At 44.7% G+C, this 23,507-nt stretch overlaps 1 protein-coding gene across 1 annotated transcript in view; it reads left to right on the plus strand.

The window, feature by feature from the left end:
- LOC143740068 (kelch-like protein 29) overlaps positions 1–23,507 on the plus strand; it is a 462,524-nt gene that overhangs the window by 189,734 nt on the left and 249,283 nt on the right. Inside the window, exons 4-5 of the mRNA XM_077232146.1 lie at positions 18,364–18,511; positions 22,619–23,098. Coding sequence (XP_077088261.1) covers positions 18,364–18,511; positions 22,619–23,098 — 628 coding nt within the window. The remainder of the gene's footprint in view (positions 1–18,363; positions 18,512–22,618; positions 23,099–23,507) is intronic.

Consider the following 23,507-nt stretch of genomic DNA (forward strand, 5'->3'; position numbering starts at 1 on the left):
GGAAATGGAACCATGGAAAAGATCCATTTAATTATAAAAAGAACCATCAGCTTTATCATTTTCAGAGTACCTCATTAAATGTACTTGCATGGCTTTTGCAGCGGACACATTTTTTGAAGATCTTGGAAAATGATGTTGCTGTTTCCTTTGAATGTCATACATTGAAGTTGGAATCGTTTTCTTCTCCGGTGGATGAAGAAGATATTATGAACTTGCATGGGTAGTTTGACTCTGTTCTGGATGAAGGTTTTCTCTCTCTCCATGAGCACATGGCTGAGCACATGCAGATTGTGAGCTGCCAGCCCTGGGCCGGAGAGGCCACGCAGGCAACCAATGAGTGAGAAATTCGGAAGAGTTGGTTGCCCATTCAGTGATGGTAAATTTGAAGTTTTCTTCTGAGTTGGCTTAAAGAAAATACAGTCTGATTCTGTTGGGAGAGTGAAGGCATAGCAGGCTGTGGTGAGGGAAGGGCTTGTGGAGGTGCAATTTAAAGCCTGAGAAAGGTCCCACCTCTCAGGGTTGACTCGACCAATAAGACAGGTGGAGTTTACAAGCGGGAGAATTTGCATGTACAACTGGATTGGTTGCTGATGAAGAAACTATGAAAGATTATTGTAATACTAATATGTTGTGTGTTATCGACATATCATGTACACAGTCATTTCGAGCTTCAAAGTACCAATTTATAGAGACCAAACATGGTATAGGTGGGGTTACATTGACTGTTGGTTCTATCATAAAATACACAGTATCAAAAATAAAAATTAATAGAATTAAAAGACATTACACAAAACTTTTATTACAAAAAAATTTCTGGGGTGCATGTTTATTTATAGATCCGTTTGTCTATGATTAATGCAGCAAAGTTTGTTTTAAAGTCTGTTTCTGTCTTCTCTGTCTGGACCATGTGATCACAATTTAACAGCAGTAAAACCAACTTATCTGATCGTAGTCATACGATCTAACCAAAGACTAGGGTTGGGTATCGGTTGGGTTTTATCCGATACTAGTACCTACTCTGTATCACCCTCATGTTTTTCCAACTCCGTAAGACCTTCGTTCATCTTCGGAACATGAATTAAGATATTTTTGATTAAATATGAGAAGGGATCGGCACTTACTTGCAGCAAAAAGTATTCTCGTCGCTTGATAAACTTAAGATTGGGCCACTGTATTTACTTGGACTATTTTAACGATATCTTTAATAGCTTTTCGGGGCTGGCAAGTGTCCATCCCTTAGAAGCCTATGGATGAGTTGATTGAGATCGCATAAGAGCATTACAATAATCTAAATAAATTTGTCTGCATTTTTAATTGAGAGCATATGACGTAATTTAGATATATTTTTAAGATGAAAAAAATACGGTTTTACAGATACTAGATACTTGACTTTCAAATGAAAGATTGGTATCAAAGAGCACACCCAGATTCCTAACCGACGACAAGGACTTGACACAGCAGCCATCAAGTGTTAGACAGTATTCTAGGTTCTCTTACGAGAGGTTCTCTCGTATTGCGTAAGCTAGCTTACACTACGGGTAAAGCCACCACCTAGATATTGAGGGCTTTGCGCCCTCACGCGTCATAGCCCGCCAAAATGGGGGTGGCTGAGCGTATAAAAGCCAGGCTCGTAGGTTGCCTCACTGATTTCATCATCTTCAGCGAAGCTCTCCGCATCGCTGGACTCTGAGAGAAGCCGCCGCTGTTGAAACCAAGCAGAGGAAAGAGCCTGAGGAAGACCGTCATGTTCGCCGCCTTCAGCCTTGCGCGCCTGCTACGCCATCCGACTACGAATATCCTTTAATGCCATTGCGTTCTGTGTTCTTTCTAAAAGAGCGCGAGGCGTTTTTCAAAAAATGCCTCGCATTTCCTGTGGTTCGTACAGAGCCCCGCCCAGCGCCGGAGACCGCTATGTGCTCGGCGCTCTCTGCCTGGGCACGCAACATGGGAAGCGCTTCCGCAGTCGACCCTGCGGGCTCGACTCGAGGCCCTTCGCTGAAAATACTGTCACCCCGGAGACCGCAGGATTACGTTACATCCCGCCAGCTTCTCTCTCTCCTGCTTCCACGCTCACGCTTACTAATAAACGCCCGGCGTTGCTCGCGCATCACAAAGTTATCTCAAACGTTCCCCGCTCAAGCAGTCGGGACGTCACATGTGAAACAGCCAGCCATGGCTGTCAGCGAGCCGGCGTATTCAAGCAAGGAGGACGCGCGCGCCGCGCCCATACTTCCGGTTCAGTTTTCCGAGCCCACGAAGTGTGGTGATCGGAACCTGGAGGCTATTCTACCCGTGGATATGAATGTAAGTTATGTGCTCGCTTACGAGCGCTCACGCTTACTAATAAACGCCCGGCGCTGCTTAATAATGCATTATAAGAGTATAATGTCTGGTTATCCGGATCACGCCGAGTGTGTTTATGTGTAGAAAACTTGCCCACAAGTCAATGTTCACCCCTACATGTAAACACTATGCCCCATGTATCTCACATGCTCACAGAGCCCACTCTCATAAAGCTGGCAAACGCCGCTCGAGTGCTAGATGTAGACAATGTGCCCACAAATCTGTGCTCACACCTACTCGCTGCACGCTCTGTTACACGGCAACAGCCTAACAGCGGCCATGTTATGAAACTAAGTCACGTGACCGCCCACGAGCACTCACGCTTACGGACAAACACTTCGCCCCAGGCTCCGCTCGCAATAAATATCGCCACGAAATGTTCCCCATTCCCAGTAATCGGGTCATATCAAGTGGTTCAGGCGGTTACAGCTGTCGTAGAGAGCTGCCGTTACTGAGACCAGAGCCCGCGCTGCGCGGCCAACGGAACCCGGAGTCCATTCTGCCCCTAGCCATACATGTAGAAGCATGGAAGGCTATTCCAGGTGTGACAGATTGGGTGCTAAGCACGATAAGTCAGGGCTAGTCGCTTCAGTTCGCTCGCCGCCCCCCTCGCTTTCGAGCTCGGACCGAGACGAAAGTGAAAGCGGATGTAGCATGTCTACTCCGCGCAGAAATAGCCAAACTGATGTGCGAAGGGGCCATAGAACCAGTACCTCCTTCTCAGAGCGAGTCAGGCTTCTAAATCCGTTATTTTCTCGTACCCAAGAAGGATTTGAACAAAGCTCTCATGAGACGGCTATTCAAAATGATTACGACCAGACAAATCCTCGCGCACATTCGCCCGGGAGACTGGTTCGTTTCTCTCAATCTGAAAGATGCATACTTTCAGATTTCGATAGCCCCGCGTCACAGGCCATTCTTGAGATTCGCCTTCGACGGTCAGGCATATCAATACACCGTCCTCCCGTTCGGCCTATCCTTAGCAACCCGTACATTTACGAAATGCATGGATATGGCTCTCGCGCCTTTGAGAGTGAAAGGGCTGCGAATTCTGAACTATTTGGACGATTGGCCAATTTTAGCCCAGTCAGAGATGGAACTGATATCTCACAGAGCTGCGCTTCTCAGCCATCTGGAAAGCTTGGGTCTCACGGTCAACTGGACCAAGAGCTCATTACTGCCCAGTCAGTCAGTTTCCTTCCTAGGAATAGAACTGGACTCGGTGGCTATGACGGCCCGCTTATCGACACAGCGCGCTCCGTGTTCAACAGCTAGCCGCGTCTTTCCAGAAAGGCAGCATTATACCTCTGAAGACATTCCAGAGGATGCTAGGCTGTATGGCATCAGCTGCGGCTGTGCTTCAGCTGGGCCTGCTGCGCATGCGCCCGCTACAACGCTGGCTTTACTCCCAAGTGCCTCACCGGGCTTGGGTTTCAGGCTACAGGCGAATCAAAGTGACTCAGAGCTTCGTTTCGGCTCTGCAGTCCTGGTTAGAGGCCGACTGGTACCAGCGGGGAGTGACGATGGGGGCTGTTTCACATCGATTGGTCATGTCGACGGATGCCTCCAACCTGGGTTGGGGCGCCGTCTTCGAGGGCAGACCGGTCTTTGGCCTGTGGTCAGACCAAGAGAAAGACTTCAACATAAACTGTGAGGAAATGATAGCCGTCGAGTACGAGCTTAAACGCTTCCTTCCGTTCATACAGGACCACCATGTACTGGTCCGCTCGGACAACATGTCGGTGGTGTCCTACATAAACCGTCAGGGCGGCGTCAGATCCAGAAACCTCTGCAATCTGACGGATCACCTTGTTATGTGGTTTCAGGGTCACCTGCGCTCGCTGAGAGCCGCGCACGTGCCAGGCCATTTGAACTACGATCCAGACACACTGTCCAGGTACCACATCCCCCCGGGGGAATGGTCCTTGCACCCCAAACAGTCCAGTTACTATGGCGCCTTTTCAGCAAAGCGAAAGTCGACCTGTTTGCGTCAAAAGACAACACTCATTGCCCGCTGTTCTTTTCAAAGAACGAGGATGCGCTGGCCCAAATCTGGCCCAGCCTCCCACTTTATGCCTTCCCTCCAGTCTCTCTGTTACCACAGGTAATCAAGAGAATCAGGGAAATGCGCCACTCCGTGCTCCTTATAGCCCCGCGCTGGGAGAATCAAACTTGGTTCCCGGAGCTGATGCGGCTGTCCCACACAGCCCCTTGGCCGATTCCGCTGAGGAGAGACCTCCTCTCTCAAGCCCCTCAGGCTCAATCTCGCATCCCCATCCAGAGCGCTGGTCTCTACATGCATGGTTGATCAACGGATACCCGTTGTACTGCCAGAGGGAGTGATGAACACGATCACGCAATCCAGAGCCCCCTCTACGAGGCGGCTTTACGCGTCTAAATGGCCGGTGTTCTCCAAATGGTGCACTGATAGAGATCTAGACCCACGAATGTGCGGGGTCCCGGGGTTGCTTAGCTTCCTTCAGGAGCTGTTGGATAAGGGCAGGTCCCCCTCCACGCTTAAAGTCTATGTGGCGGCCATTGCAGCGTTCGCTGAGTCGACGCGCGGCCAGTCAATAGGAAGGAACGAGCTCGTCATTCGCTTCCTTAGAGAAGCTAGACGGATGAAGCCCCCGCGACCCCCCTCGCTTCCCATCTGTGATCTTTCACTGGTCCTAGAGGCCCTGAAAGCTTTCCCCTTTGAACCGTTAGATTCCGTGGACCTAAAGTACCTCTTGCTCAAAACCGTTTTTCTGACAGCTCTGAAAAGTGCTGCGTGTCTTGAGTTCAGGCCAAATTACTCTAAAGTCATCCTCAAGACAAAACATGGTTATGTCCCTAAAATATTGGGCACCCCATTCAGAGCGCAGGTCATTTCTCTCTCGGCTCTGCCTGCATCCGACAGTGAGGGTGATGTGAATCTCCTATGCGTTCTCAGGGCGTTCAGGATTTACATTACGCGCTCTGCCTCTTTCAGGCGTTTGGCACAGCTCTTTGTCTCGTTTGGTGGGCGCACCAAGGGTCTAGCCGCTGTGAAACAGAGCCTGTCCAAATGGATAGTGGAACATCTGCTTATATGTCTAAAGGTCTGCAATTCCCTTTGGGCAATTCCATTCGCATTCCACCAGAGGCGTGGCCTCGTCGTGGGCTTGGTCCAGCGGAATTTCCATTCATGACATTTGTAAGGTGGCAGGCTGGGCCTCTCCTTCCACATTTGTTAGGTTTTATAACCTGGAAGTTCCCGCCTTGCAGGCTAGACTTCTGTCAGTGTGAGCAGTGTGTTGTCTTGCCCAGATTATCATGCGCGGACTTCCCTCATGCGACGTTAGCTCTCCTGGTTGAGCTGCACTATAGGTTGAATAGTTATGGACCGGCGAACAATGGGTTCCCGTTGCGTAAGCTAGCTTACGCAATACGAGAGAACCTCTTGTAAGAGAACGATACTCGGTTACTAACGTAACATCGGTTCTCTCTAGAAGAGGGAATGAGTATTGCGTAACCTGACCGTGCAGGCGCCACGAGCGTCTTATCGCTTCAGCTGATGAAACCAGTGAGGCAACCTACGAGCCTGGCTTTTATACGCTAACCCAGCCCCATTTTGGCGGGCTATGACGCGTGAGGGCGCGAAGTGCCCTCATTGGACGTGACGTCATGCGCGAGGCTCAGTGGTAGGTTGCAACAGTTGCCGCAGGGCAGCCAATGAGCACGCAATATTGCCTGCTCTAGGTCTGCTAGCTGCTGTACTGCCTTTACAATAAATACAAAATTAAGGATAATTTTTGGCTTCAATAGCTCGAGCAAAGATGACTTTACCCGTAGCGTAAGCTAGCTTACGCAATACTCGTTCCCTCTTCTAGAGAGAACCGAGGTTACGTTAGTAACTGAACATCGTTATTACGTGAGGAAGTTTTTTGTCCAATAATTAGAATCTCTGTTTTTTCAGAATTAAGTAGTAGGAAATTACTAGTCATCCAGGTTTTTTATATCAGCTATGCATTCCGTTAATTTTATGGATTGGTAAGTTTCGTCAGGGCGTGAAGAAATATAGAGCTGAGTATCATCAGCATAATATGACAACTAATGCCATGCTTCCTAATGATATGTGGTACACCATACTGAACTTTTGACCGATAAGACATCTCTTTATTTACTGCTACAAACTGATAACGGTTTGATTAGTATGATTTAAACCATGCTAGTGCAATTCTACTAATGCCAACATAATTTTCAAGTTATTTGAAAGAATTTTATGGTCGATAGTGTCAAATGCAGCATTTATTAGAAATCACATAGGCTATTCAAGCTGTTTTCTCATTTTTCTACTCTTAATATTAAATCAAACAACGACTGAACGAATGATACACGGATTCTACTATAGAAAACTACTGCAGTGTAGCCCTGTAATTGGCTAAAATGCCCAGTTCAACTTTTTTGAGATCCTCTACTCTTCCCTGTGGATGACCTGTGACCTACTTTCTGAATTCTGAATATTCTTTTATATAATATTATATTTTAGAAAACTTAATTTGAGGTTCCGAATTTCTTCTTCATCTTGAAACATTGAATCTGTATTTTTTAAAACTGGATATTTGCAGTCTAAGAATCCAAGAATTCAGAACAAAAAAAATAACATTTCAATTCGTTACATTTCAAATGTTCAAATTCAGAGCTGTTTAAAATTCCATATTATTCATATTTGTTAGATAACACTTGTCAATAATTCAAATTTACACAATTATAATTCAATTCATTTTGACATATTATAAACTCCAAACAATTGAACAATTCTAGTATTGATTTGAAGGCAATCTCAGTTCAGTTCTGAATCTCACACTGCCCTGCTCTGTTCTGAATCAAGCCAGACATCAGAGAACAGGGATGTTGACCTGTCTATTTCTTCCTGTCATTCATAGATAGCGGTGTCCCTCACAGGTCTGAAGAGCATTGACCCTTTTAAAAGCCATATCTCCTTGCTGTTGAAAATCATCTGCAGCCGCACACACACAGAATTCATCTCAAAGTAAAGCCTCTCCAGCCTGAAGCTTTTTCAAGGCTGCTTCTTCGAGGCCAAAGGCACAAACTAAAGGCCAAAAGTTCCTCCTTTGAACCATCAACAAGAGAAAGATGTTCCTTCTTTTAAAAAATCGCCTCTGTTCCCATCAGCGGGAGGCCACCGAAGATTCTCGTATCCGAGGATGTTTTTAAAGATGCCACAAGCCGTAATGAATAGCAAACTTACTTCACAAAGCGACGGTCAAATGATGACAAATGATGGATCATTGGTTCCTGGCGCCGTGGGAGCGAATGCTTCTGCTGGGTGAGGAAGAGCCTTCTGCGTTGACAGCTGAGATAAGTGTAGCAAATAAGAGCATGACAGTGCGGATGCTGTATTTGGCTTTGTGAGAGGCGGAGAGCGATGCTGCCCAACGCCTTGCGGATTAGGATCGTGGAGGACAGCCATCCGCTCAAATGGAGACGGCTTATTTGACTGCGGGAAGTGATCCTGTGGGCACACCACCGGATGGAGGGTGAGCAGAAGCATGCTGTCATTGTTTGACAGGCCCTCGTACAGTAACGAACACTTGCCATTTGAAGAGACCTCGCTCGGAAGATACAACCTCGTAACGTTTTCACATGACACAGTATAAAGTCCCATTTTCAACCTTTCCCTACAATTTGCTGGCTGCGTTCTGCAATGCAACATACTCCAGTGTCACATGATCGTGTGTGTGTGTGTGTGTGTGTGTGTGTGTGTGTGTGTGTGTGTGTGTGTGTGTGTGTGTGTAAACCCTGAACCATTTTTTTCAAGGATTCTTTGATGAACAAAGTTCAAAAGAACAGAAGTGACATTATAAATGTCTTTACCGTCGCTTTTGATAAATTAAATGCATCCTTGCTGAATAAAAGTGTTAATTTCTTTCCCCCCAAAAAAGTTTAATGACCCCAAACTTGTGAACAGTAGTACAGATTAAATTGAAAATGTACGTCTGTGTTTTAGTTTGTGGGAAATTAGTGAGCAAATAGTTACAGTATATGTACAACTGCTTTACATGAATATTGTGTGTTTCATCTTGTCAATTTCTGCAAGCAGCTGAAATTATCAGCTTTTTCTTTTTCTTTTTCTTTTAAATTCTGGTAGTGTATTCTGAAATTCTGACCTTGAAAATGAGATGTGGCATGCAGCGTTTCCTTGCGGATACTCTTCGTGCACAAACCAATACAGAAATGGAAGTATTTTAGTAAGTCAGCTAAAATGAACCCCCAAATGTAGTATTTGCCATATGGCTTCACCTGCAGGCACATGGAAAGCTCTTTTTAAGCGCATGCAGGATGGCTGCAAATGAGCACATGTGAACTCCACAGCCATTTCTATTATAATTCCACTTGCTCTCTTGGTGTGGTTTGAAAACTTCTGCAGGTCACTTTCAGTAAATGAACCACCTACTTCCTGGGAAGTTATAAAGTGTCGCTCTTGCCTGGGGACAGAACGAAAAGCTGTTTCCGGACTTATTTGTACATAATCATTACATGAGTGCTGTGTGTTACTCCGCAGGTTTTTGATGTCGCACAATTGGAAAATTATAATTGGTAATGCCAGTTTTATTTATTCCACAGGTAACGTTTTGACTACAGCTCTAGACTGATACTCTTTCACACATGGCTATGATGACTCTTTTATAGCCACTGGCTGTTCGCCAATGGTGAAGTGGGTCAAATATGTCATTTTGGGGTTAACTTAAGGGATTATGTGCAGTCAGCTTGTCACAAAATAAACTCTGGTTTGACATGACAGACTGTAGCCGACTGCTGCATCGGTGTATTTTGGGGGAGGATTCTGCCAATGTTATTAGGAAGTAAATAATGTGCTTGTATTTTCCACTGTATTCATCATAGTGCTCATTAAATAAGCTTTTCAGTATCACAAACCATATTAGGTGCATACGTGTCAAATCTCCCATTCGGTGCGTCATTGCAGATAATACAAATATTTTATTCAAAAAATGGATGGAATTATCTATAAAAAAAACATCTGTCCATCCATCCATCAACACTGTCTTAAATGACAGTTTTCTCTTATCACTCTAACTAGTCGTGAGACTCAACAGTGCTTTTCAAATGTAAGGAGAAAATAGACTTGACATACTTCAGCTCCATGATCCTATTTTTATTCAGTGTTCCCTTTCAAAAGCTACAATCGATGCTGCGCTGCTTAGCGCATTGGGAACGTCTTAAATCGTGACCCGCTGTGAATATAGTGTGTAAACACGTCGATAGAATCGACCGGAAGTAATATAGCCTCGGTCGGTGACGTCATCGTCGCGCGGCCGCGTGCACTCGCGCACACTCGCGTGCACCCGCGAGGCTATAAATAGATGAGCCGCAGGTGCATCGTCAGGTCTTTTGTCTTCAGAGACCTCTCTGTGTTGGTGTGCAAGCATCTATTTTCTCTCTGCTACAGATCTTTGTTAGGAGTTATTTAGCTTTATACCTGACAGTGTGCAGAATTTTCACTCTTTCTCATCTCTTAACGTCATTTAAAGAGTTTAAAAAGCAAAAAGAGAAATGAGTCAGCAAGCTAAGCGCTGTGTCCCTCCATGTTCTCGACCCATGTCAGAACTGGATACACACGCTTACTGCTTTGTGTGTTTGGGGGAGGAGCATGCGGCCGCTGCATTGGAGTCAGGGGAGTGCGAGCATTGTGAGCTGTTCACTGTTAAAATGCTTCGCGCTCGTCTTGGCTACTTTCAGTCCGCAACCGCATTATCATCATGGGGCTCCCGAATGGATTTGGCTGACGAGCAAGAGACGGGTCCGTCCCTTTCGCTTGCTTGTTCACCAGATCCACTCGTTCCCTCGCGTGATCCCGAAGCGCATCCCGGTGCTTCTTCGGCTCACGCGGGGGACGATAATGAATCTCTTGGGTCTACGGACTTCGAGCAGCCAACTTCTGAGCGTTCCTCGCGCGACGATAAATCTGTCGAGGAGCTTCTCGAGGTGGTTACTCGCGCGGTGGCCAGATTGCAGCTTGACTGGCCTCGTGAACAAGAGACCCCCAAACGCAGTAAGCTTGAGGATAGGTTTTTGTCCGGTGGCAGGGGGGAGGGACCTCAACATCAGTCTCTCCCCTTCTTCGAGGACCTCCATGATGAGCTATCTAAATCATGGAGAAAACCATATACCTCTCGTGTCTTCGTGCCTTCGACGTCGACTTTTTCGACTATCGTGGGTGCAAAGGCGCGAGGGTATGCGGAGATGCCCCAGGTTGAAGAGACGCTCGCCAGCTATCTCTCGCCTGGGTCTGCATCTTCGCTTAAAAAACCTACCCTCCCCTCAAAGCCGTGTAGAATAACATCTTCGCTTGTGGGTAAAGCTTACCAAGCTGCAGGTCAGGCTGGTGCTGCGCTGCACACAATGGCTGTGTTACAGGCATACCAGGCTGACCTCTTGAAGGACTTGAGTGCGGGTACAACGATAGACGAGGAAGCGTTTTCTGAACTGCGCCGAGCCACAGATCTGTCTCTTCGTGCCACTAAGCAAACTGCCCGTGCCATCGGCCGTTCTATGTCCGCTTTGGTAAGCACGGAGAGGCATCTGTGGCTCAACCTCACAGGCATCAAAGATAAAGATCGTGTCTTTCTTCTTGACTCTCCAGTTTCTCCCTCTGGCCTGTTTGGCGACTCGGTCAACTCAGTAGTCACCAGGTTCAGGGAGGTCAAGAAGCATGAGGAGGCGTTTGTTCAGTTCCTTCCTCGCCGCACTCAAGGGGAGGGGCCATCGGCCACCCAACCTCTCCCTGGTCCTTCAAAACCTAGGGAGGTTAAAAAGCAGAGCGTGGCGAGCCGTGGTCCTCCTAGTAAGAACTGGAGACAGGCTCGTCAGGCTCAGCAACCTCCCAAGCCAGACCTCAGGACTATCATCAACAGAAAGAAGAAGTCCTGATGGTCTGGCGCCCAGTCTGGTGGGGGTAGCCCCCCGCGGGACGGGGCGCGTATTATATCTGACCGCCCCTTCTCGTTACCCTCACAAAACCTCTCCATCCCCGCCACCTTTGGTGCTTCGGGGGGCAGCGGTTTCCAGCGAAATGTTAGATGTTCCGTTGCTCCCTGCTTTCATCCAGGGCACGGAACATCTAACATCCCCTCAAGAGGAAGTATTAAAACTGATACCACTATCAGAGAGTCTGGCAGCGTGGCAACTTCTGCCAGGCATTTCTGCTTGGGTATTAAGCATAGTACAAATAGGATACAGAATCCAATTTATTCATCGTCCTCCGCGTTTCAACGGCGTGGTCTCCACTTCCGTAAGACCGGAGCTGATGCATGTACTATCACAAGAGCTACAAACTCTTCTGAGCAAAGAGGCCATAGAACATGTTCCTCTGCCAGAGAGGGAGTCAGGCTATTACAGCAGATACTTCCTGGTCCCCAAAAAGGACGGGGGGTTGCGTCCAATCTTAGATCTTCGAGGCTTAAACCGTACAGTCAAAGCGCTCAAGTTCAAGATGTTAACCGTCAAGACGGTCGTGTCGCAAATTCAACATCACGATTGGTTCGTCACGATCAATCTGAAGGACGCATATTTTCACATACAAATATTGCCACAACACAGGAAGTTCCTGAGGTTCGCTTTCGGGGGCGAAGCATACCAATTTCGGGTTCTTCCATTCGGCCTAGCCTTATCACCCCGCACGTACACAAAATGCATGGATGCAGCACTGGCTCCATTGCGACTCCAGGGCATTCGCATTTTGAATTACATCGACGATTGGTTAATGCTAGCACAATCGCAAGAGATGGTGCTTCAACACAGAGACATCGTGTTGGCTCATCTAGTTTCTCTAGGGTTGAGACTCAACACCAAGAAAAGTGTTCTTTGTCCTGCCCAGAGAACGACTTATCTCGGAATTGTTTGGGATTCGATTACGATGCGGGCACAATTGTCCCCCGCTCGAATCGAGACCATTCGGGTAACTATGAGCAAAGTCAGGCTAGGTCAAGATCGTACTGTTCGTCAGTACCAAAAGATGTTAGGTTACATGGCTTCAGCATCCACGGTGATTCCTTTGGGGCTATTGCACATGAGACCCTTTCAGTTGTGGCTAAAAGCCAGGGGATTTCATCCAAGGGCCAATCCTCAAAGGCAAATAAAAATGACGCGCCGCGGGCTTCGTACACTATCTCTGTGGCTCAGACCCCGGTTCCTCGCCTTGGGTCCCACTCTAGGGGCGCCTTGTCGTCGCAGATTGCTAACGACAGACGCCTCCCTGTTGGGCTGGGGAGCGGTCTTAAGTGGTCGTCCAGCTCAAGGGGAATGGGAGGGTCATCAGCTCGATTGGCATATCAACTGCCTCGAGCTGATGGCTGTATTTCTGGCCCTGAAATACTTTCTCCCTCAGTTGAGAGGCTGTCATGTCCTAGTGCGGGTGGACAACACAGCGGCAGTTTCTTATGTAAATCACCAGGGAGGTCTGCGCTCACGCAATCTGAACAAAATAGCGAGGCAGATTTTCCTCTGGGCCCAGGAGAAGTTCTTGTCACTCAGGGCAGTGTACAACCCTGGGCACCAGAATGTGGGAGCAGATTTACTGTCCAGACAGAAACTGCTGACGGGGGAATGGAAACTCCACCCAGAAGTAGTCGATCAGATCTGGACCAGATTTTACAAAGCGGAAGTGGACCTCTTCGCCTCCCATCAGACAGCGCAATGTCCCCTCTACTTCTCTCTGAGTCACCCAGCCCCCCTGGGTCTGGATGCGATGGCGCACACATGGCCCAAAATGCGCCTGTATGCGTTTCCTCCAGTGGCTCTGCTCCCGGGAGTTCTAGCCAGAGTTCGCCAGCAAGGGTCTTGCCTCTTATTGATAGCGCCGCGTTGGCCGAACAGAATGTGGTTCTCGGAGATAATATCTCTCCTCAACGGCTCGCCATGGGCGATTCCGGAGAGGAGGGACCTTCTGTCCCAGGCAGAGGGCACAATATTCCATCCCAGGCCCGACCTGTGGAACCTTCATGTTTGGCCCCTGATGGGTACCAACTGAGGGACACTGGGCTTTCGCCTGCCGTTATTGAGACTATTCTAAGTGCTAGGGCTTCCTCCACTAGAAAGTGTTATGCCAACAAATGGGGTGTTTTTGAAAGGTGGTGTGTTTTACATAATGCAGATCCGGTCAACTGCCAGATTGCTTCAGTTCTGGATTTCCTGCAGGAAAAATTATCAACAGGCACATGCCCCGCCACTCTCAGGGTTTATGTGGCCGCTCTTTCGGCTTGCCACGCCTTGGTTGACGGGGTGCCACTTGGGAGACATCCTTTGCTCGCTAGCTTCATTCGTGGGGCCAGACGACTGAGGCCTCCCGTAAGAACCAAGATCCCTTCATGGGACTTAGCTATAGTCCTAGAGGGTCTGGTTGAGACCCCCTTCGAACCTCTAGAGTCAGCGTCTGACAAACTTCTGACCCTAAAGATGGTTTTTCTTATGGCTATAACCTCTCTAAAAAGAATCGGGGATATGCAGGCTCTGTCAATATCGCCATCCTGCTTAGACTTTGCCCCAGGAATGGTGAAAGTGATTTTGCATCCTCATCCTGATTACCTGCCTAAAGTACCGTTTTCAGCTGTACGTCCGGTCACTCTTGAGGCCTTCTGCCCTCCACCGTTCACAACGCTGGAGCAGGAGAGATCTCACAGACTGTGTCCAGTCCGTGCTCTTCAGGCCTACGTTCACCGTACTAGCCAGTGGCGTAAGTCAGAGCAACTATTTGTTTGTTATGGGGGCAGTAACAGGGGTGCTGCCGCTACTAAACAGACCATGTCACATTGGGTCAGGGATGCTATTGCTCTTGCCTATGAGGCGCGCGGCCAAGCTTCGCCAACGGGTCTAAGGGCTCACTCCACCAGAGGAGTCGCCTCCTCTACTGCTTTGGCAAGGGGTGCCCCCTGACAGCATGTTTGTGATGCGGCAGGCTGGTCCTCTCCGCACACATTCATAAGGTTTTATAGTTTAGATGTTCATGCCACTCCTGGCTCTCATGTCCTTGAGTCGACATCACAAGCTAATGTCTAGGGCTTTCTTGCGTTCTTGTGAGCACACCTACACAACCGTAAGGAGTCCAGACACCTTCAAGCACGGCGGCGTGGGTATTCTCGTTCCCAATGCGCTAAGCAGCGCAGCATCGATTGTAGCTTTTGAAAGGGAACGTTCCAGGTTACTTGACTGTAACCCTGTTCCCTGAAAAAGCGGAACGAGATGCTGGGCTACTTTGCCGTGCTGATGATGTCCCAGGACTGCTCTTCAGACAAAATATCCTGACGATGCACCTGCGGCTCATCTATTTATAGCCTCGCGGGTGCACGCGAGTGTGCGCGAGTGCACGCGGGCGCGCGACGATGACGTCACCGACCGAGGCTATATTACTTCCGGTCGATTCTATCGACGTGTTTACACACCATATTCACAGCGGGTCACGATTAAAGACGTTCCCAATGCGCTAAGCAGCGCAGCATCTCGTTCCGCTTTTTCAGGGAACAGGGTTACAGTCAAGTAACCTGGAACGTTCTCACATGGGATATTCCTGATGAAACTATTGACAAGTTTTAGTGAATGCAGGTGGATTTCATTACTGCTAGCTCTCCTGACAGTGATACGAACATATAATACATCTCTATTCTGAGAAAAAACAGCTGATAGGGGATGTTTTAGATTTCTGCTCTGTCCACATGCTTGAATTATTTTTTTTAATGACATTCATCTGACAAAGAATAATAATATATTAATAAAGTATTTATCTGTGTGTTATAGTGGTCTGCAGGACCTTTTCTTTCTTCGTTCTTTCATCTCATGCCATTTGTCCTGCACACCTGCTCTTAAACAGCTTGTTTGTGTGTTTGAGAGGTTTATTTTCTTTTTTGTAAAGGCATTGATTTGTTTTCAGGGCTAGCCTGCATAGCATCTACCATCTGAATTCCACAGAAAGAGCTGTAATGCCTTTATTTATACAATTCAAAGTCCTTGCATGTTTATGTAGGAATTGAGGGCGAACCAAACATATGAATCTTCCAGGTGATCCGTTCCATAATTCCACACAAAACTCAACATTCCAGACCCCCCAAATCACCAGTCTAATCTAGGCCATAAATGGAGTGGGCTCCAGCCAGTCTCAGCTAAGCACTTTATGACCATGACAGTTTCAAAGAGATGTGCTCAACTAAAGGAAGAACGTTGCCACGTTAGATAGTTTGGAAAATACTGATTGGTTCAGAGATGGCACGGCTCAGAACCCACCAAGATAACGGCAGAGGTTGTTTGATCCCAAGACAGAATTGAAAACAGACCTCCCCTTCTGAACGACCCAATGTTTGAAATCTCTTAAAACCACAGAGACTGAGACTTTAAAAATACATAAAATCATCCCAAAACAATTATTGACGGACTTCTAATCAAACATTGTTCAACTACATAATCCTATATTGTATCTACAACCTCTGTATCTGTCTATTATTCTTAGATCACATACAAGTCATGTAATTGTTATAACTATTAGATGTTTGAATAAAAGTGTGTCTTTTTTCCTATCAGTACGATCGTTCTTAATTCAGAAGATGGCTTGATTGAAATCTGTGTAAACTGTTCCGTGTTCTTATAATAAGAATAATGTCTAAACTGTTCCCTCCGAACTCTCTGCTAGAGCTGGAGAGTAAGGAGATCACAGATAACGCATGATTTACGATGAGAGGTGAATAGAATGCCACCTCTAAAATAAAGACAGTGCCTAATTGGTCAGAACTCATCTAAGAGGCTGAACAAACAGCTGAGTTTAAAATCTTAGGACCCGAAAAAGCCAGTGGAGTTTTTTTTAATGGAATGGAGGTTTGGTTTGTGAATTTGTTCACTAGAGCAGATTTACAGAAGTCATGGAGAAGCCATGACGAACCAGACAGACGAGTAACCATGTAGACCAGCAGACAAAAGAACCCAAACAAGATCAGAAGAACATCCATGGGTTAAACAGCTTCATTAAAGCCATCTATAACTACTCTCGTCTCATTTTTCTTTCTGTTCTTAGCTTTATCTTTCTTTTCCGTTAAGAGTCTCGATTCTAAGTTAAGTTTTGCTGCAAAGTTTCGTTTAAACGTTTCGACTGCAAAGCCCGCTTTCCAACTTCAAAGACCTTTTCATCCATCGCCAACACACCACGTGATTGGCCGCCCGAGACATCTATCCAGGCACGAGGACGAGGAGACCACCAGCCAGTCAACGAGCCCCGGAAACACCCTTTTACCCCGACAAAAGGAATCCCAAAAGGAACGCAAAGACAAGCAAGTAGCCTCCAGACTCTTAACTGAACTGGTGCTTTGATATAACATTTAATAACCCCGCCTAAGAAGCGATAGAAGGGTTAAATTAATGATTGATGGTTCGTTCAGGTCATGTCTTATAAGTGCATATAGAAACTTGGGATTTCACTATCTCACTCTTGAACTCATTTTCTTTCCTCACTCTCTTTCTTTCTGCAACTCGTATGAATGTGTGTGTGTGCGTGGGTTTGTGTTAGATATTAGTTTTATGTTTTAGAATAATCAATAAAGTCTTGTTTATATTTTAAAGATAATTGTCTTGTGTTATGTGCTTGCAGATATAATGTCTTAAACTGCTGATCTAAGTTACCTTGCTAATAAATAGTGTTTCACTATAGTTTGGATATTTATTTAAATCCGCTGCAGAGGTTATAGTTACGGCTCGGCCGTATAACTGATTCTTTTAAGATTCCCTATAAATTCATTGATAATTCCTTTCGAGCTAAATTGACCTGTCTGACCAGACACGTTACTTACTTACTTACTACATTTATTTGTTTTCCACATAATTGCAATTTAATAGGGCATTGAATAAATGCCAGTTAAAGAAAAGGTCAAATTAAAACCAGACATGTGAAAATGCATCTGTAACAAACAAAAATGTTATCTTTGTGCTGTCACAGACATGTGAAGTTTGTTACTGACTTGTACAGTATGTGATCTTATGTTTGCTCTGTTTAGAGTTTGAAGTGATTTATACTTTTGCTCATTTTGTTTGTTGAACTCTGGATGAAATTTAAAACATTTTAGCAACGGCATGAGGAATGTGGATAATTCAGTGTTGCTCTGTCGAAGAAATCTCTAAATAAATGTTTTATATTTTAAAGAAACAATTTTTTTCAGGCTTGGCAATGAAAAACACATTGACAAACTCAACGCCTACACTTGATGCTAAGGAGGCATCTTTTTATGTTTTCTTTTTATTAACAGTTTTGAAATGCACATGAAAAAAGTGGCATAAAATCAAGACATTTAGGACTTTTTTTCTATTTTTAGTCAATTTTTATTTTCTCCAACTTGGAAGAGCGAGTTCTGACAGTGGTATAGATCCATCCTTTAAAGACACAAAAGATAGATATGAAATAAAGACTGTGTTCTACAAAAAGAAGTGTCTAGTTCCTGGCACATACAAATAGTGTGCAAAACAGTCTATTAAAAATGTTATTTATATTATATATATATATATATATATATATATATTTATATATATATATATTTTTATATATATATATATATATATATATATATATATACACACACACACACACAAACAGTATATAAGCGACAGTTCTGCGTGTCCATTTCTATTCAACTTTAGTACCTATTTTCAGCAAAGTGATTAAAAGTCCCCCTTGATCCCACAAAACTTCTTACCTTCCCTTTGATTTACAGTCAGTGCGAGGCAGATAAGAATTAATTAGTAAAATGTTCTCTGTATAGATCTCGCTTTCTTGCACCCAGTCAAATTGCTGGGGGCCGACCTTGGATTTTCCTGCATTATTGATGGCTCTAATCTAGAACAGCGGCGTAATTAAAAGAGCGAATGGAATGGAATATTAACAAAGCAAAATGATGTACCAGTGTCTGGCAAATGGGCTGTAATTGGAAACGTAGACATAGTAATTAAAGGCTGTTCTGTTTACCCAAGACGTTCTTCTCGTTGAAACAGGTCACTGGGCACCCGTTGGCAGACACGCAGACTCAGGGCCAGGTCCTGGCTAATAGCGTCCTGTGGGGACAAACACCCATTAACCAGTCCACGCCCTGGGACACGGACGAGCCGCCTGCAAAACAGATGAGGGAGAAAGATATTGCAGGTAAAAAGATGAAAGCAAAGGCACCAGCTCTACAATAACACCTCTTGTTCATTGTCTTTCCATTATGGATGGATTGATTGCTCGAAGTGGCTTCAAAGGGGTTACTGATATGGCAAAAATATCACGATCTTATCACTTTTTTTTTTTTTGCAGGTTAGTTTTTCAGGGTCAGAATGAGCTTTATTCACCAAGTGTGCACTAACACAAGGAATTTGTTGTGTTTTTTTTTCTTTTTCAGGAGCTCTTGGTACATTCTTGGTATCTTGGTGAGCTTGTGCAAAATTCAGAATTTCAGAATTGGCCTCCATTCTATTCATGAATTGGAATTTGAATTGAATTGACTCCGCCCCACAGGAAGTTGAATTTGAATTTGAATTTGAATGACAGGAAGTGGAATTATATTCATGGCAATTCAAAGAAATTCTACAGTCACACATAGGGTGACCACCATCAAACAAACCAAATGTGGGACGATGTGGGACATGTTACCAACACTAAAACATAACCTGAAACTGTTATATAATGTCCATTTAACTTAATAAAAACATTTGTATTCTGCATTTCAGCTGATAAAAATACGTTGTTATTTAGTCCCTTCCAGACAACTCAATTACATCACCAATGTAACATAACATGTCTTTATTTTACTTGCCATTTAAATTCAACATCACTGAGCAAGGCAGCAGGCATCATGCAGATCACTATTTTTGAAACAGTTCTGACTAAGTCCAACTAAAATCCAACAGAATAAATAATGAACAAATAAAATATAAAACAACATGAAATGAAAAAACGGCGACATATCCTTTTATCTCTGTATTCTGTGTTCTACACTTCCTAAAAGAGCAGCGAGACGTCTTTTTCAAGATGTCTCGCACTTCCTATGGCTCGTGCAGAGCCGCTCAGCGTTGAAGACCGCCCATCTGCGCTCTCTGCCTGGGCCAGGAACGCGCAGACTCGCCCTCTCGATGGAGGATGCGAGCACTGCGAGGAACTTCCGATGTCGACCCTGCGGGCTCGAAACGGAGTCTTTAACCACAGCGCCGCACGGCTAGCTCTCTTTACGTTACAAGAGAGTTTCCCCGCCCTCGCGACCCCCGTTTCGCAGGTCATGCAGAGCCCTCTCGAGCTCTCTGCATGACCCAGACGGGCATCATCTGTGTCACATGTAGGTCCTGTGCCCACTACTTCAGTGTAGTGGGCACTGCCCTGTCAGGGCGCTGAGATTTTACATTACGCGCTCTGCCTCCTTCAGGCGTTCAGAACAGCTTTTTGTTTTGTTTGGTGGGCGCACCAAGGGTCTCGCCTCCTCGAAACAGAGCCTGTCCATATGGATAGTGGACGCTATAGCAGCTGCTTACGTGTCAAAAGGTCTGCAATGCCCTCTGGGTATCAGGGCTCATTCCATGAGAGGCGTGGCCTCGTCGTGGGCGTGGTCCAGTGGGATTTCTATCCATGACATATGTGTAGCGGCGGGCTGGAGCTCTCCGTCTACCTTAGTCAGGTTTTATAACCTAGAAGTTCCTGCATTGCAGGTTAAACTTTGTCAGTTTGAAGTAGAGGTGTATTCTGCCCAGATCTTCCAGCTCAGATCACTCTCACGTTACTCAGCTCTCCTGGTTGAGCTGCACTAGTAGGGTATGTGCCATGTGCCTATACAGACCGGCGCACTGCTCTGTATTCCCTATGTGTGCTTATGTACAAGTGATGGCCCGCGTGGCTGGCCAACTTATTTTTTCCACTTATGGGGTTCCCCTGAAAGTTCGGGGTCTCATGGTGGATGCTTGGCGCACACGGCGTTGACAAAGTGTTCCCGTAGCGTAAGCTAAACTTACGCAATACGAGAGAACCTCTCATAAGAGAACGATACTCGGTTACTAACGTAACCTCGGTTCTCTCTAGAGAGGGAACGAGTATTGCGTAACCGGCCGTGCTCGCGCCACGAGCGACTTCGCTTCAGTCGACGAAAAACCAGGAGAGTCAGCCCATTCTGGCGGGCTGTGACGCTATGAAGGCGCGGGCGCCCTTCATTGGGCGTGACGTCACGCCGGGCTCACTGGTAGGCTGCAGCAGTTGCCCGCAGGGCAGCCAATGAGCACGCGAGATGGCCTGCTCTAGGTCTGCTAGCTGCTGCACTGCGTTGACAATGAATACAAAATTAAGGATAATTTTTTGGCTTCAATATCTCGAGAAGATGAATCTTTCCCGTAGCGTAAGCTAAACTTACGCAATACGAGAGAACCTCTCGTAAGAGAACCGAGGTTACGTTAGTAACCGAGTATTGTTACCCATTATAAATGTGGTTTGGATTATTTTATTTGGATTACTTTATCAATGTAAATCAATTTCCTTTTAATTTGATTAGTAACTAATTAAATTACACATTTTACCTCAGTAATACAACTAAATACAATTACATTCATTTTGTAATTCAATAACATAATTTCATTACAGTTAACTCACTCCTCAACCCTGCATACATTGTGTTCTAATATATATATATATATATATATATATATATATATATATATATATATATATATATATATATATATATATATATACAAATGTCCACCTACAATTGTTTTTTTTTTCTTCTAAAGATTTACTAAAGTAATTCTGGGAGTCATGTTCTATCATGTCCTGAGGCATGTTCTATCATGTTCCACAAAATTACAATTACAATAAATCAAACTTAATTATTTGTTCTGTGACTAGAGCTTTTAACATTCATTGCTGGGCGAAAATATTTCCTGTTAATGTAATCTGTACAAGTAGTTCAAACTAATATCATTTATATAATATGTAATGCAATCATATCTGACATATACTGTAAAGCTTCATTGTTAAACACTTCACTTAAAATATCTATATGCATTTCTTAGAATTTGTTTTGAATTGCAATTCTGCTTCCTTTAATTCAAATTCGAATTGTAATTCTAGATCCTGTTTTGACATCAATTCAAATTCAATTCAAATTCAAGAATTGAATTGGAATTTAGGAGTCATTCTCAATTCAATTCCGAATTGTGCACAAGCCTGGTACATACATACATACATACATACATACATACATACATACATACATACATACATGCATACAGTGGTGGTCAGAATTAATGGGACCCCTGTTAAATATGATCAAAAATGCCTGTAAAAAAATAAATCTGCATTGTTTATCCTTTTGATCTTTCATTAAAAAAATTCACATCATGAAATAAATATTTTTCTACAAAACCGTTGGCAACCCTAGAATTGTTTACGAGTAAAATATATCTGAAGTATATTCCCATTAAAATTTACCTTTTTTTTAGCACACCGGGGTGATTAGGAATATTAAATTGTCTAGCTATGACTTCTTATTTCACAGGAGTTTAAATATGAGGAAACACAAGTTTTGATGTTAATCAAAAGATTGTTGAGCTTCAAAAAATAGAAAGTGGCTGTAAAAAAATGGCGAAATAATTGAAAATCCCCATTTTGACCATCAGGGCAATAATTAAGAAGTTCCAATCAACTAAAGATGTTACAAATCTGCCAGGAAGAGGACGTGTGTCTAACTAAGTTAACTAAGTGTTACCTGAACATTTAAACATTTAAGATTTAGAAAGAAAATAAAATAATAATAATAAAGTGGTAAACATCTGGAACAGAAGACTTATGTACAGATGTGTGCATTATGTACTGTGTATACAGCTGTATATATATATTTTTTTATAATACTCATAATAATAAAGTGGTCTACATATGGAGCAGAAGACTTAAGGTGATGATACACAGGGCAACTTTTTGGGCAATGTTTGCTGGGCAATGTTCCCATTAACGGGGAACCAGATGAGACACGGGCCACGACCGATCTAATTTATCCAGAGAGAAATTTTGTTGCCCATTTTTAATAACACATACAAATAGTAAACCTTCATGATGACTAATAATTGCTATGTTACCTGAGCTTAACCACGATAGAGATGATAATCAAAAATGGTAACAATAAAAAATCAGCAATTGAACTGCAACTGATAGCTTAGACTGATAGACTTTTTCAAAATCTTATATGGTCATATCGCACACCCCTACTTTAAATGTGCGTTTTTTCGTTCTCTGCAGCTCCTCTATGGCCGCCTCAAGTTGCTGCCACTGTCAGCCAGGCTGGACTCTTGGCGCACACGTACGAGCTGCAGCAGCCACCAGCTTACAGCCAATCTGTGACTGTTCAAGCCCCGATTATCGGCGTGACCCCAGCGCTCCACACTCCTCACCTTCAGTTACCCGCACACTACCAGCTCCCGCAGCAGCCTTCACAGTCGATGGCCAGCATGGTCCTCAACGTCCATAGCCAATCCCTCGCTGTCGGCGGCCTTCCCCCAATGCCCAGCGTCTGCCATGTTGCCCATCCCGTCCACACGGTGGTGGGCAACGGTCACCTGACCCACCCCATGGTGCAATCCGCCGCCATGACCTCCTCCATGCTGCCCACCAACGGACCTCTGACGAATGGCCAGCAGGAAAATACCAGCAATGGCCTGCAGATGCTGAGAACGGTCGGACTGGGGAAATATGAATTTACAGACCCCTGGCATCCCAAAGGTAAATTATGTTTTGGTTCGGTTTTCTAGACGTTATAGTGTCAAGTTAAATTTATTTGTTTAGTGCTTTTCACATTACTTCAAATCAGCTTTATAGAAAATCATAATGTTGATGTTTATAATATCTTAGGTTATAGCTGGGCAATAAAATAGCTTATATTTTGCAATTATACAAGCAATCAAGCAGTATGTATTTGCTATAAAGAATATATTGTTTTATGTAAGTGTACTGTGTGTATGCGGATAAAGTTGGGTGTAATAAATATCCAACTTTATATACAGAGCTGTGCGGTAATAGTGTTTACATTTTGTGATGATATACAAATCATGCAGCTCGAGATTTACTATACAGTATACAGTCCAGAAGAGTTGGGTTGGATTGCTTTTCTTTTCCTTTTGTTTTTCTTTCC

This window comes from Siphateles boraxobius, unplaced genomic scaffold (genome assembly GCF_051911475.1).
Source record: "Siphateles boraxobius isolate OS27281-9 unplaced genomic scaffold, OSU_SipBor_1 164, whole genome shotgun sequence".
NCBI classification, from domain to species: domain Eukaryota; kingdom Metazoa; phylum Chordata; class Actinopteri; order Cypriniformes; family Leuciscidae; genus Siphateles; species Siphateles boraxobius.